General features: G+C 41.8%; 1 protein-coding gene across 1 annotated transcript in view; it reads left to right on the top strand.

The window, feature by feature from the left end:
• Nucleotides 1-15647, top strand: part of CFAP77 (cilia and flagella associated protein 77) — a 104440-nt gene extending 88793 nt beyond the window's left edge. Inside the window, exons 5-6 of the mRNA XM_050926651.1 lie at nt 2056-2157; nt 14396-15647. Of these exons, the coding sequence (XP_050782608.1) occupies nt 2056-2157; nt 14396-14518 (225 nt within the window). The 3' untranslated portion in view covers nt 14519-15647. The remainder of the gene's footprint in view (nt 1-2055; nt 2158-14395) is intronic.

The raw sequence follows: 15647 nt of genomic DNA, 5'->3' as shown, positions 1-15647 counted from the left end.
TTCAGGGCAAAAGGCAATGCCCTAAATGTCAGTTGTTATAAGATCAATGATAAGTTTAAAGAGGAAGCTTTGGTTCCCTGGCTGCTAACAGCGCCATCAAAACAAAGCAAAAAGATCTTAAAGTGCTTCATTTTCTGTGGCAAAGCGTTTTCCCTCTGTAGAAATGTCTGTATTTCTCGTTTTTCCTTTCCATTAAAGTCAGCTTGGCTTCAGCTGGCAGGTATCTAGAGCATTGTTCCATGTCAGCTTACACCACCATAGTTATATAGTGCAAATCTCAAGATTTGTACAACTAAGTATATATTTTAGGGATGGAGGGGCAGATTTGTAGAAATATTTAGGCACCAAGAGAAGCAGATAGATGCTTAATGGGATTTTCAAAAGTCCCTTGGCGCCTAACTCCCAATGACTCAATAGGAATTAGGAATCTAACCTACCTAGGCAGTTTTGAAAATCCTACTATGCACCAATCTGCATCCTTAGTTGCCTAAATGCCATTTAAATTCAAGCCCAAGGTTCCCACTGTGATTGAAAACCCTTATCAATTAAGGTGAATGGGCTTGATTGTCCGTAACAGTAAGGCCTCTTTTTCGCTGCTGCTGTGTGAAGCGGCCTTTTTGTAAATGGCAGTTGGGTCCAAAGTCTTCTGAGGTTCAGGAGTCCTCCAAGGAATGTTATCTTCACCCCAGGAGTCCCAGTGAAAGATCTCAGAATAACGTCACCCCCAGAAATGGACTCTCTGCAAGTTACTTGGAACCAGTGACCATCCTAACATACATTCCAACATGCATTAAAATTAGTAAAGGCATCAGCCCTGATCTAGGCACTGCTTGTCTGTCTCCAGCAGTCAGTGTGATAGTTTGAGTGTGAAACACAGCACCATTATGTGCAGCAATATTGCAATAACATTTAAAAGCAGCCAATGACTGGTTTATTAGTTAATTGCTCAAGGAAGAGTTGAGTTAATATGGTAATGACCAATTTCAATGGTATTATTGCCATTACAAAGCATGTTTTATAGTTGAAGTGCAAGAATACAGTGTTTTTAATTAGCAGCTATTTTACAGCTGCACTGTCTGGAGTGTTGGAAAATACATTGCTACCTGGTCTTTTAATGACTGATTTTTTCTTTTTAATCAGAGAGAGAGAGACTATTGTGTTTCCCTCCATTTTATCAAGAGTTCCTGAAATCTGTAGGCATCTCCTATTGTATTAAGGAATGCAAACCTAAATTTTAGACTGCACTTAGGTGATATAGAATCCCGAGTTTCACCATATAGCCAAAAATGTTCACAAAACCTGTAGCACTTTGTGTGATGAGTCTATCAGGTGCTACAAGCTAAGCATGGTCATGCTAGCATAGTACTTGAATGGGCAACAGTCAAGAAATCCCCACCCTGCAGGGTAGACTCTTCTCCTGGGTCAGTATTGAACCACTGCTCTAGCATGGAGAATAGGGCTTTATGCTGGTCCCTTTGGAATGGAGTATAAAATAGACGACCTGATCACTTTTGGTCACTAAGAATCCCATAACTGTTATTGCAAGAATAGGCCCATTAACCTTTGTGCCCTGCTAGGATCAGAACTACATCATCTGCTTATCTAAAATCCCTCTGCAATTCAATTAAATATGGATAATTTTCTCCTTCCTCTTTGGAACAGCTGCCCTGTTTCACTCCAGAGGTGGCTGCATCATTGTGAGGAGGGAAATGATGCTTCTGCATAGTTTTATCAGCTTATTACATTTGTTTAACATTGAGGTTTTCCTAAGCAAAATGTTCTCTGCATAAATGCCAGCTAGAGTTAAAAGTTAATATGAGAGGAAGACCCAGATCAATTAAATATGAGTATCCCCTTTACCCAAAGACTGCCTCTAAAGACCATCGATCCAAAAATGATTTATCAAGAAATGTCTAATTCACACAATTATATTTCTGTTGGGATGAGGTTTAAATTGCCTCTTCATTTTGGAGATCACCTTATCCATGAAGGCATCTATTCACTCGAGTAGGCCTGTTCCTAGTTGGTTATTTCCCACATCTTATTTGCCTTTAGTTGCAGAAAAGGAAAGTCTATGAAACTCGGACCACGCTTCTCAGAAAACAACCACCACCTGTGAAATTGGATTCCCTTTGGCACATGCCCCACTTTCAGAAGGTATGATTGGCACCTGCACAGATACATGTGTACCCCATTTAACACTATACAACACTGTGCTTGGTATTATTGTACAAAGCAAGCAATGAAGACAGCCCTTTCCCTGACGAGCTTGCAATCTAAAGCCCCAGTTTTGCAAACACACATTTAATTTTAAGCTAAGCATGTGATTTGCCCCATTGACATCAGTTGTACCACTCCCATGGTTAAAGTTAAGAATGTGCATGTTTGCAGCATAGGGGCCTAGAAGACAGATGCAGAGGAGACAGCCTGAAGGAAGGAGTAACCTGGAGGTTCCTATTTGTTTGCAAAATTCTTGTGAACGCTTTCAACAGTTTCGTCAGATTAGAAACTCATCTTTTTATGCCTCGCTCTTAATACGAGCCTGATCTTTTATTCTTCATTAATATCTGAACTTCAGATGTACCCCTGAAAGGAGCATGCAATACTGTACAGAAAACAGGCATTTACAAAGCATGCCATTTTGTTGCTTTGCTCTATAAATAATTCATATCACACCAGGTTAATTTGGTTCAAGAAGTATTGTTACCCTGAGAATTACAGGTTCCAGAAAGTCTGCACTCTTGGTATTGCTCTAAACTGTCTGATTGACAATAGTCTCCTTGAGATTGAATGAAGAGTCTGCTGAGGTTTGTAGAACCACATGACACTTCCCTAATTTGATCCAGGTAAGAGACAAGGTTAAGGTTTCATGTCCTAGCATGGGACTGTATTAATCTATGCACCCTGTTGAACTCTTGGGTGCTTTTTTGAATTCTGGGATCTTTGTTTGTGGTGTAAATTACAGAGAAACTGCAAGTACAGAGCCAGGGGGCATTTCACAAAGAAAGGGAAGAAGGGAGCTAGGCTGAAGGGGGAAAACAACTGAAAGACTGAACATCCACAACCTGTGGGGAGTTTACATGGCCAAAACCACATCTGGCATTGATAGATACTAGTATAAAGAACCCCTCAGCATGGGCCAACATTTGGGGGGTACTTTTTGCCTCTATGTTGATTTAAACTGCAGTTTAAACAATGAAGAGGATTCGTGGCTTCCTGAAGCTAATCTACTTGAACAAGTTGCAGAGTTTTGACCAGGAAATATGTTTTGCACCACCTTGATGTATGCCTCTTATGTCCTGCCTAAGTCTGTCCTATTAGCATATGTCAGTAATCATTTATCCCAGCTGCCTGTCAGCACAGAGCTGCTGCTGCAGCTAATGTCAGGGAAGGAACATGACCGATCGCTGTTAAACAGATTGTGTAAGTCACACGAGAAACTGGGGCAAGCCTTTGCTTTATAGCTCCTCTCACCCTGGACCTTTCCATCACTATTCATTTTTCAGTCTCTCTCTCTGTTTTTCTTTTTCACTAGCCCCCTTTTGTTTGGTCTGTGAGAGTAGTTGGGTTTTTATATATTGCCCACACAGGCAGTCTCATGCAGTCTCTTTTCCCAGCTCTTCTCTATTCGCTCTTCCCTTGGTCCGCTGGGACTGTTTCATCTGTGGGATCCAGGCCATAGCCAGTTTTCTATAGAGGCCCATTGATTTCATAATCCTTCTATTCCTTACTACATTAATCTGGAAAGTATTGCTTCTCCCCAGCTGCAGATATGATTTGCTATCAGTCCATATGAGAACTTAGACTGGGAAAGGCAATGCTCAACAGGGCTTCAGAGCATGGTTCCCATAAAGAGAAATTAAATATTTCCATTGTGCGGCCATGAAACTATTTACCTAGTTAATACAGCAATAATAATAAAAAACAAAGGAGATGCATGGTCCTATGGCTGACAGTTCCATGGCCATGTACCTCTGCTCAATGATTTCCAATCCCTGGCCTTCATACATATCTCCCTTAGTTCCAAGTTCATATAAGGGGTGGTGAAACAGTTCCATTAAAATACGAACTGGTTCCACAGTTGAACCACACTGAACCTAAGGGTTTGTTGGGCATGGTACAAGACATCTTTTTAACTCAAGCACTTTCTTGGTTGTGGTTAACTGGCTGCGGTCTTAGGGCAAACTGAATATGATGGCACAGGGAGGGGAGCAGATAGTGCTGTTCACTGTCGGCAGTTTAACATGACGCTACCTTTAATCTATATAATATGTCCCGATGATTTGGTGATGGGGTTAAAAAAAATCAGTTAATAACAATGTAAATCTCAAGAGTCTGTTCTCATTAGATTTCCAACCCATAAGAGGTTAGGAGAAGCTTCTCATAAGGCTTAAGCAGCAGCATCTAGACTGGATCCTATCAATTAGTGCAAGAAACTCTATGCACTCAGAACTGTTTAAACTCTAATAGCTCCCCTGGACCAGCCCCCTTCTCCCAGGCTTCCTACTCCTCTCAAGAAACTCTCTCCCAAGCACCACCTCCTGCAATCTTTGTTACTGCTCCTTAGCCAGCCCACTCTGGTCTCGCCATGCCCCACTCCTGCACACCTTCAGAATTCTGCCTCTGGAGCAGAATCCAGCCCTGCATGGTTCCTAAGGTCCAGCTGGGCAGGGAGGTGCTCCAACAGAGATGAGAAGCTCCACGAATCAGACAGCCCACAGCCGGATTTTAACTATAATGGCTCTCCAACTCCACCCTCTGTTTTTGGAGGCTTCTGCATTACCCAGGGGAAACTCAAAAGAATCTCCTACACCTCCTGGCCACTGCTACATTTTCCCCAAGGAAGGTGGAGCATTTAAAGCCAGTTTATGGCAGCTGTCTAGAGCGTATGGGTAAGACGTATTCTTCTCAGCCACACTAGCCCAGGGAATGGCAAGGAGAGAGGGTGATGGCAGTGCAGCAAATGGTTCTCAGCCTTGGAGCATAATGTTTTGGTCTAATGTGCCCCATAACACACATGGCACTTAATATACTGTCTTGTGTTATTTAACTGTGAATGGTAATTTGGGATTCAGGAGAAGGATTGCTATGATACAAGACTGGAAGGCAGGAGATCCTGGTTCCACTCCAGGTCTGCCACAGCCTTGCTGAGACACTTGGGCGAATTCTATGTTTCAGTTTCCCCATCTGTAAAATGAGGACAATAACGCTTTCTCATCTCAGTGAGGGGAAGAGGGAGGATGGAAGGGTTGTAAGGTTCAAACTGATGTTTGTAAAATGTTTTGAGACCCTCCTCTGGAAGGCACTCTGAATGGACACCGATATTGTATTAATACTTAGCTCTCACATAGAGTGTAACAAGCATTAATCAGGCCTCAGCACTGCTAGGAGGTGGATATTATTCCTGCGGCAAAGCTGGGACCAGGAAGAGAAGGATATTCAATAGTGGCAGTGGGAGAGCAAGTGGTGTGAAGCTTCCTCTCCCTTAATGATCAGACTTTGTCATTGCACATCATCTTCCAGGTGCTTTACAAACATCGGGCCTGATGACTCATTGATTTCCACGGGAAATGAGAGGGCTGAGTGCCCTGTAGAGCCACGTCCTTGTAATGGAAGGATAAACCCTACGGTAATGACATTCTTCTTTTTAGCCTTTGAAAATGAGAAGAAAATTTCTTACCCATTTTGCCCTGGTCACTTGCAGAGAGCTGCAGAAATTGGGCACACAGATCTTCACCAGCCCTTACACTGAATCCACCTAGGACTTTCACCTGACCTCAAACTAGTGCTGGTGGGAGGGAAGAAGGAGGAGAAAAATGAAGGAGCTTTGCTCTTCTCCTACTAAATGCCTCTGTCTATTCTCCACAGCTCCACGGTTCCATGACATTACATAGTCATTAGTCACTGAAGTATACACAAATTGACTATATTTTCATTTGGATTTAGGTTTCAGCCCCACTGCTTTAGAATAATGGCACATGCTATTAAGCTAACCATTTGATTTACAAGCTTTCATGCACTGTACAGTTTGTTCTTACTTAACAGCTCTTTGTGGAAGACTAACCCTGATTCCTGTCTCCTGGGTCCCCCAGCGTGGCAGTCGCTGCCCAGCTCGCTGATATGGCAGGGTAGTGGGGAGCCAGTGACACACCAAGATGCAGTTCATTAGTGAAAGTTGCTGATCTGTGGTATTTTTACAAGACACAACAGGCAGTTGCTCTAGGCTTAACCCCTTGTTTATCCCAACAGGAAGCCTCTACCCACCCACCCAAAGAAGGGAAAGGACACTTTTCAGTTGATTTGTTTCAGTTTCAGGTCAGTTCCTGGGTTCCAGTTTTGCTAATGTCGCTCTCGTATGTCCAAGAATTTCTCTGTGACCCATTTTATTTCTCCTTGATAGACCTTAGCCTTGAGGGACCACATTCTAGGGAGTGCAGGGAAAAACAAACCGGTGTGTGATTAGTAGATATAGTATATACATATGCTGCAAATGCAGGGGAATTCCAGCTATGTACAGCCCAGAGAAATGCACCTTGCCCCCTTTAGACAATCTATCCCTTCTAGACATGGGACTAAATACACAGGGGATTGTAAACAGTGGCCAGCCACTCAGAAGGGGCACATGCATAAATACGCAGACCACCTCCCTCACTCATTGGTAGCATCCGTTATGCTCCGCTGCAATGCTGATTGTACAGGATGTGCAGAATGAGTTCTTCTGTAACTTATCAGAAGCACCAGGACTGGGGGTGATGTGAGCTTTTTCACTGGCTAGCACATATATGCCCATGACCACCCAGAATTTGGCCATAAATTTGTTATGCCTTTAAATCAACCAAATTCAGATTATTTTATAAGAGATGTTTTCCTTGTGGGCCTGAAATATAGCATCTGTACAGCACCAAACATAGTGAGCGCCAGTCCTGATTGGGGCCTTTTGCCTCTACTCAAACATAAATGTTTAATAATAATAAAATAATAATAATAATAATAATAATAATAATAATAATAAGCTAGCATGTCAGTAAGCCAAAATTGGACAGTCTGGACTAGCTTCTAGTCTCAGTTGTACTAGTATAAATCCAGAATGGCTGTCAACTTGAGTGGAGTTACTCCAGATTGCACTGATATAAAAGAGAAGAATTGGCCCCTGTCAGAATAAATATACCTACACACTGTCATTGACACACATTAGTGTCTCTTTACTCATTAGAAGTTTTAACTCACATAGGAATGCAGGCTCGCTTTGCAGGGAAAATATTCTTGTTTACTTGGGCACAAAAGAAAAAGAAAAAAGAGAAATCCCACAACAACTTTGGACAAAACATTTGTCAACATGCACTGCTTTCCCAAACAGATAAAGTAAGCTGCGCTCAATACACTATATGAATAAGCGATAAGCAATTGACAAGCAACTGTTAGGATACCTTGGCAAAAGACTTAATTTGCAACCTAGCACAAAATCAAAGACACTGTCAGTGGATGAGCAGCTCTCCTTGAATATGCCTTGCATTACCTGAGAAAGCACTGTCAGGTAAATTTCCAGTGAAAGTAATTAAGGAATCCCCGCTGTATAAATTTTGCAGCAAAATTCTGGGCTCCAGAATTTGATTCTCACCAGAGATCTGATGTCTGCTCTCAGCCTGATCCTTCGCAAAAATTAACAGTTGAGGTTTAATAAAAAAGGAGTAGAGTTTGTTTTTTTATGCTGCACCTCTATTTCTGTCTAAGGAACTGAACCGACAAGCACAGCTCATGTAATCCTGCAATTGTTGTCTTGTTAGAAAAGCCTTAGCCTGTGCTTAAATAACCGGTGTTGGCTACATGTAATACATACTGGGCTAGCTGTTTAGAGATGGCATTTATCTTCACAAGTTTGAGGAGGACAGCAAAAAACTTCACACATCCTGGAGATCTAGATCATGCTTAGAGAATAGAGTAATAGCCAAGAGAGCCTTCCATGCTAAATTGCCAGTTGAAATCTAGCTCAGGTCAGAAATATTAACTGACCAAGAGTCAATATCATCTGAGGGTTGTTCTGCGGACTACATGAAATGAATTGGTGGGTCTCAGTCCAGTTCCTAGTGGACGGAGCTCTGCATCAAATACCACTATGGCCTTTAATTGGCACCTTGTAAGCAATTTAGATGCCACGGTGATAGACGCTATATAAAAACCTAAGGCAAATAATCTCAGCAGAGGCACCAAAGATTGAATGGGCTATGGAAAATGGAACTACCATTTTACCCTTAGAGGTGATCCTCCCAGAGCTGGGTTGCGGCAACATGAGGGATTCTTACTACTGCCTGTGCAATCCTTGTTTTATGGCTAAACTGAGGACTTCAGTCTCCAGTGTTGGCACCAGCACTAAAATCACTTTGGGTTCCGCTAACACTTTTGCATAATGGTGGCTGATACCTCACTCAGGGTGGCAGCTGTGATCAGAGGCCCTGGTACTCCCCTTCCCATATATTTAATAACCTCAGTAATCCTATTTTCACCAGTATCCCTTTCCATGTCTGCAGTGTAATTAGTAATTTCTCCCCTTGCATCTCTAAGCCCTCTTCAACAATCCTCAGTTTATCCTTCCTTCCCCATGCACTGATGGCCATCACTGCTTTTCCTTCTCCACTGCTCTTCCAACTCCTTCCACTTCTCCTGATTGACACTGATGTAAGGGAAAGCCGGATTGGGTCCTGAAGTTCTCTGTTAAAAGCGGTTACCTTCTGATCAGAGAGGCCCAATCCGAAACCTAAACCCAAATACCTCAGAACCATTTGGAAGCTGATTTGCAACTGGTCCACTTCCCCTGTACCTTCAATGAACCAAGCCAAAAATCTGAGATCCAGACATAAACACGGAACTTTGCAGCTCAGACTGGCTCTTGTTTTTTGATGGAGGGAAAAAAAAAGTCTATGTTTTAAATTGCTTTTACTCCACATTTTGTTAAAATAAATTGAGTGATTTTAGTGCTGGAAGATCCCAGATTGACAGCCTTGGAGACTGAAGGCCTCAAAGTGTCCATAGGATAAGTTAGAGCACAGGCAGTGTGTAATCTTCCCCATACTAACAACTCCAGGGCTGAGAGGGTAAGCGCAGTATCCATGTTCATTCAAAGACTTGTCCCCTTCATTGGCTACCAGCAAGAGTTGGCAGCTGGTGCCTGTTCTGCTGGTGTTTCTCGTGCTGGGGACACTTATCCATGAACAAATGGACTCAGACCAGTTTGCTTTCAACATCTTTTTGCAAATGTAATACAAATCATGTCCTCAGCATGCACTGCAGGGTACCTCCATGACTACTTTCACTATGAACTAAGCACATGCAAATGCTTTTTAAAATCACCTGACATTTCATTCCATGGGTCCCTTTCTACTTTCAACACAGGACACATTTACCAACAGGTTTGTTGGTCCAGAGAATAGGCTCTCAGTTAAGCCCAAGACCTCACGCATGCTAACTCCCCAGGATGCTCTGACAGCCAACGTAAAAGTTATCTGAATCCAGTAGGATCGTTTGTCAAGGTGAGCTGGACGAAGTTCCAAATGGGTGACTTCCTCTAGATGAGTGGTTTTCGATCTTTGGTCCACAGACCTCTGGGGTCCGCAGACTGTGTCTAAGATATCCAAAGGGGTCCATGCCTCCATTTGAAAATGTGTAGGGGTCCACAAATGAACTGCCCTATACCCTCCCAAGGCCAAGTGACTGTTGGTGCTCAACTTAAGACATCTTAAAGGGCTCTATTTTTCAGAAAGTGCCAACCACCTGCATTCCGCCAATCAGCCCCCTTTAAAGTGTCTCAAGACAAACAGAAAAATCACTAGTCACTTTTGAATACCTTCATGTTTTTGAACTAAAATAAGAATTATTCCTCCCAAACACACATGCCATTGTGTCTTTTAATCTCTTTATTTTCCTTTTAATTAGAAAAGAAAACGTGGAGTGTGAGGAGGGAAATAACCCTCCATTTATTTAACTTGCTAATCACTCTACCTACAGTAACAGCCACAGTATTTATAACCCTAATAATCCAGATGCAAAACCCTCAGAGTCTGGTTCAGCTGTGGACAGAATAACATCTGCTTTAAAAATATCTCCTGCTCTGTAACTTGTCATGGCATTTGTTGACAACCCTACTGAAAGCAGCTCTCAATGTGACTGTGCAGGATCCTTCAGTACCTCTCTCTCTTTCCCAGACAGTTTTTGAAAGGGAGGTGCTGGGGCGGGTGGGTAACCATCAATACAGGGGGAAAAAGGCATCAGCAGCCAGCATTGGCTGATGAGGCTCCTCACCTGGGCCCCCAGTGCACCGCCTCCAATTAAATCAAAATGGTTTGTTTTTAATGGTCTTTTACACTGACAAGTGGGCTATCATTCCAGGCCCAGATAGCTGTCAGGGAGCTGAGGCAAATCCTCCGTTGATAATGCCCAATGCTTCCAATTAGGAACCGAGGCCGCTCCTGGCGTGCTAACGATTCCCCAGCCTCCCCCTAGGCCCCTTCGGCGCTGGCTGTTTCGTCTTCACTCCTCCTCCGCCGCAAATTACTGACACAAAACGGAGGCGCCCCGGCGTCTCCTCACCACGCCAGGCCCGGGCCCTGTTGGGTTTAATGAGGCAATGGAAGTTTTTGCGGCTCTTTCGCTAAATTCTTTTCTTGTTTGACAGCTGCTCGAGTGTTGACCTTATAAAAGATTTAGTGTTTCTCATTATTTTCTGTCAAGCTTCACAAGTGATGGCTTCACGGAAATCATTTGCATCCATGTGTGTGTGTGTGTGTGTCTGTGTTTGTCTGCATGGGGATATTGTGTATATAGGTGAGAGTGCACGTGTATACTTGTCTCCCATATTGTGTTATTTTCCACTGGAAAGAAATCTATAAATATGACAGTGTTATTTTGTGTAGATTTTTTTAAAGAAAACTTAAAAGGGCCTGCCTTTGTTAGGATCCTGTAAATGAGCGATGCTTTGGAAAGGGCGTAAAGATTGTTTTCCTGTAATGGAAGCTTAAAAAAGGGTTTTGTCACCTGCTATGGGGATTAAATCAAGTGGGTGATGGGGAAACAAGGGGGAGTCTGGGGGCATCCTTGCTATTAAAATGAAGAGTCATACAGGGAATAAATGCTACTTCCCTATATATGTGTAGTTGGGGATAGAGCTTACAAAACGAACAGGTAAAACTACATTTCTTTGCAACTGGATGCAGGTCCTTTCACTGAGGCAAGAAAAGCCATGACCCGATTCATTCCCCACCTAGCACCCCTTAACATGTTCATTCTCAAAAGCAAATCGTATCAAATAATGTAATCCAGTTATGTCAATCAAATATTCTGCCACTCTCCCCTGCAGCCCTGTTCATTAATAAATACTACTAATCACTTTATACGTTCAAAGGGCAAAAGTGATAATATAAATGTAGATTTCTAGTAAACAAACAAATTTAGTTCCTATATACCTGAAGCAAAATAAAAGTCTCAGGGCAGATCCTCGGCATCACTCCATTGACACCAGTGGAGCTCTGCTAATTTTCACCAGCTGAGGATCAGGCCCTCACTCAGTGTTTATTGTCTTTTTGTGTTTTTCGTACTATTTATCCACCCTCCATTAAAAAAATAGATAGGCCTTTACTTGCAGTGACTTTTGCACAACAATGCTAATGCTTGGTAGGTGATTCTTTATATTTTTCTCCCTTCTCAACTAAAAGGGCTTTGTGTAATTGAGAAATGTATGTGGAAGTAACCCACAAATATGCATCTCTGATTTTTCATAATAAGGGTTTTCCCCTGTAATTCTTGGCTGTGAGGTCAGATATTAAATACAATCCAGCTGCAAAAGGCTTGTATAGATTCTTGCTGTGATCTGACATCAAAATATGGTTTCAGTTAAAAATTGCTTTTGATGAGCTGAGTTGAAAGTAATTACAACTATAAAACCCTACAACATATGACATTTAAAAAAGCACTTTGTACATTAGCACCCGCTCACATGACCTGCTTCAATTTGTGTATCAGATGTGAGACTTCGCTGTTACAGATCAAACACCATCAGAATAATGGTTTAGATTATCAGAGTTCTCTAGAGAAAATGTTATTTGGTCCATCATTTAAAATGAGAATTAGAAGTGGAGCAGCCAGAGATTAGGATTCACCAGTTTAGCATTGACTTCTTGTACCAACCTCTGTAATATCATGATCTCTGACATAAAGCCATCCCAGTCTTGACTATAATTACTGTCCTGGGACTAATCCATACTTCTCAAACGACCCTTGTTATCAGAGGACTTCTCATTTTTAGGGGCAAATTTTGCTTTAACTTACACCTGGTGCTTCCCCACTTACTCATGCTGAGGTCAGACGCCTTAGGCTGTTTGTAAGTTTGTGGAGGGCTCTCCCTCTTCTCATTGCCCATTGTTCCTACATTTGGGTGCTGTTAGGGTACAAAGTTCCCAGGTGAGTCAGCCTCTCTCATTAGGGCCTCAAACGCAACCAGGAGTTGATGTGTTATAGGTCAGGAGGGTTAGTTCCCAGTCCACCGAACTGCAACACGTTCAGATGCTCTGGAAGCTGCTAAACTATTACCCCTGTGAAAAGTAGCCCTCCAAGTTTAGGGTGCCAGCCTGTGCCAGGAAGTTAATGTAGGAATTTTGAATCTAGGACTAGTCACATTCAACCATAATCAGCATTTACACTGGGTAACACTAATAGAATGCATCCACTTCTATTGTAGTTTAGACACAGGACACCAGAGCACTGCTGTTCACTTGTAGGAGATCCTTACAAACCTAGGAACAAATCTGCTTAAATAACACTTTATTTCTCTTCTGTCATCTTTATATTTATGAACAAAGGACCCTGCATGAAAAGAGGGATTCCTGCCCACCCTCATACATTCCCCTGCTTCTGTGTTCTGCTAGTGGTAGTCATTCTCACAGCATGCAATGCCAACGTCACAAATTATATCATGACTTCAGCTAGGAAATGAGGAGCTGGAGTGGAGGAAGTCAAGTCAGGAGCTTGAGCTTCTGGACTTGAAGTGCGGTGGTAGAGAAATACAACAAGTATTTCTATATAAATTAGAATTGTTGCAAAATGTAGCACTTCCGTCCAGTTTCACCCAGTCTAATGGAAAATTAATACCATTGTATGTGAAATAAGTATATTCAAATGATGTCTTTGTCCCTAAAGTATCTGAGTGGAATTTTCAAAAAGCACACAGCCCTGGTTCAATTCTACTTCAATTCAAGTCAGTGGTAAAACTCTCATGGTTTTCAAAAGGAGTAGAATTAGCCCAACAATAAACACATTTGAGAATTCCAAGCTCTGACTCTTGAAAGAAACTGAAAAAATGATCAAATATTTTAAGAGAAAACACATTAGCTTCTTGGATATCTCTTCTCTCAGATACATTTTCTTCTCATAGAGAGATTTATTGTGTTACAACTGTGATGCTGAGACACTTATTATAGCCAAATTTTTCAAATTGGAGTGTCTACACTTAGGCACTTAAATCCATACGAAAGCACTTAAATGCCTTATTTTCAGAGATGCTGATAATCTAAACCCACCCTTTTTCTGCCTTAGTCTCTGCCCAGAAGGATTTACAGTCTAAATAGGCAATCTCGTACACCTACATACATGCATAGACATTGTATATATTTGCTGTGTATGTACATGTACACACACCACCAACACTCTCAAAAAAGTCATGGGAACTAATATGTCTTCTGCCAGCTATCACCCTGATCACTCTTCGCATATGTTCCATCCCTTTCCCCCACGCTATGTCTTCTGGCCTATTTAGGCTGTAACTTCTTCATGGCAACAGCTGTCTCTTAAGTATGTTTGTACAGCACCTAGCACAAGGATGCTCTGATCCTGACTGGATCTTCTAGGTGCTACCATAACAACAGTATTTCCTCTTGTCTTCAGTGTGAGGAGTGGAATGCATGCCACACATCTGACCATGAGACCACTTATGTAGGTGCCAACCTTTAGCCAGGGGCATTTGAAAATGTCAGCTTAAATGAGTGATTTGTTGTAACGAGGTTGTAGGACTTGTTTCTGGAATGTTAACAAGATTTTCTCTGTGATTAAATACTCATCAGCCAACCAGAGAGTTAGTCTTAATTTTAAAATTGTTAATTGACTTTCTTTAGAGTAAAAAGAATGAGCAGTCCGGTGGCACTTAAAGACTAACAGATTTATTTGAGCATAAGCTTTTGTGGGTAAAAAACTCACTTCTTCAGATGCAACTTTCTTTAGAGTGTGGAATAATGTTCTGAAAAAGACTGAAGCCGATGAGCTAAACTATAATCTGTTTCCAATTCATATTGCAAGTTTCTTCTCTTTGAATTTCTGCTCGCTGTAACCAATCATATATCTGTTTCTTTCATTGTAGGTTGGTCCTCATCTCAGTACCTTTCCAGACCGTGACGCTCATAAAAAGGCGTTCAGTGTCTACCGCTCAGAAATACCTGTGAGATGTGGTCTCCTTGCCCAGGGCATATATACAGCTGCCTGAAAGCTCCACAGAAGTCAATTACTGAACAATGTAACATGTTAGAATACTATGTTAGCAATATAAGATAGATTTTTCTTCTAGCGTACAATTATTTTTTCAAGTTTAGAAAGGCTACATTCATGTTGATGTAATTGAATAAATCAGAATTTTACCAGTTTCTGGCTTCCATATACATTTCTTCACTAGGAGCATAAGCAAGCATTTTAACCAATCTTATCTTATCAAATAAGGACATAAGAATGGCCCTACTGGGTCAGATCAAAGGTCCATCTAGCCTAGTAGCCTGTCTTCTGACAGATGCCAATGCCAGGTGCCCCAGGAGGAATGAACAGAACAGGGAATCATCAAGTGATCCATCACCTGTCGCCCATTCCCAGCTTTTGGCAAACAGGAAAAAAGATCCATTACTGTGGTCAGGTTAATAATGTTACAGTGCATTTCTCCCTTGGATTCAAAATGGTAGCACAAAGCCACCCTTACCAGCTTGATTACATAGCATGACTACGCTGAAGATAGCTCTTCTTTCCTTCAGAGTCCATTAGACAGGAGTAACATTCCCTGATTTATATCTTATCATTTATATAATTTTTCCAATCCAATTGATAAATAAATCCTCTGGTAGGCCCAACCTCAGAAAAGCACTTAATGGTGTATTAACTTCAGTGGGACTTAAATACGTGCTTAAATACTTTGCTGAATTGGGGCCTCAGTGCAGAGTAACTCTTTACTTGAAAACAGACAATGATGACATTTGTACTTGATTAACTCTTGGCTCTTTGTAGCAATCAGGCCTGTCTGTTTTCCACAGGGCTGCCAAATGAATTTACAAGCTTGCCCAACCTCAGAACGAGTAATGACTATTAGTATTATTTCCTATGCACATTACAGTAACGCACTTAGATGCCCCATTGTGCTAGACACTGTGCAAACACATATGAAGACTCAGACCTGCCCCTAAAGAGCAGCGTTAACACTGGCAAGTTAAAAAAAAAGGCCACTCACCTTAAGAAAGTGCCTCTCAATAATGGGTCTGATCACTTTAATTGCTCTTCTGAAAAACTGTTCCCTGCATAGTGAATTACTCCTGTGTTTTCTGCTTCTCAGCTCTATTAACATGTCTCACCTTGTA

The sequence above is a fragment of the Gopherus flavomarginatus genome, chromosome 17 (assembly GCF_025201925.1).
Source record: "Gopherus flavomarginatus isolate rGopFla2 chromosome 17, rGopFla2.mat.asm, whole genome shotgun sequence".
Lineage (NCBI taxonomy): Eukaryota > Metazoa > Chordata > Testudines > Testudinidae > Gopherus > Gopherus flavomarginatus.
Note: the sequence above shows the minus strand (reverse complement) of the source record. Positions and strands in the feature narration are given on the sequence as shown.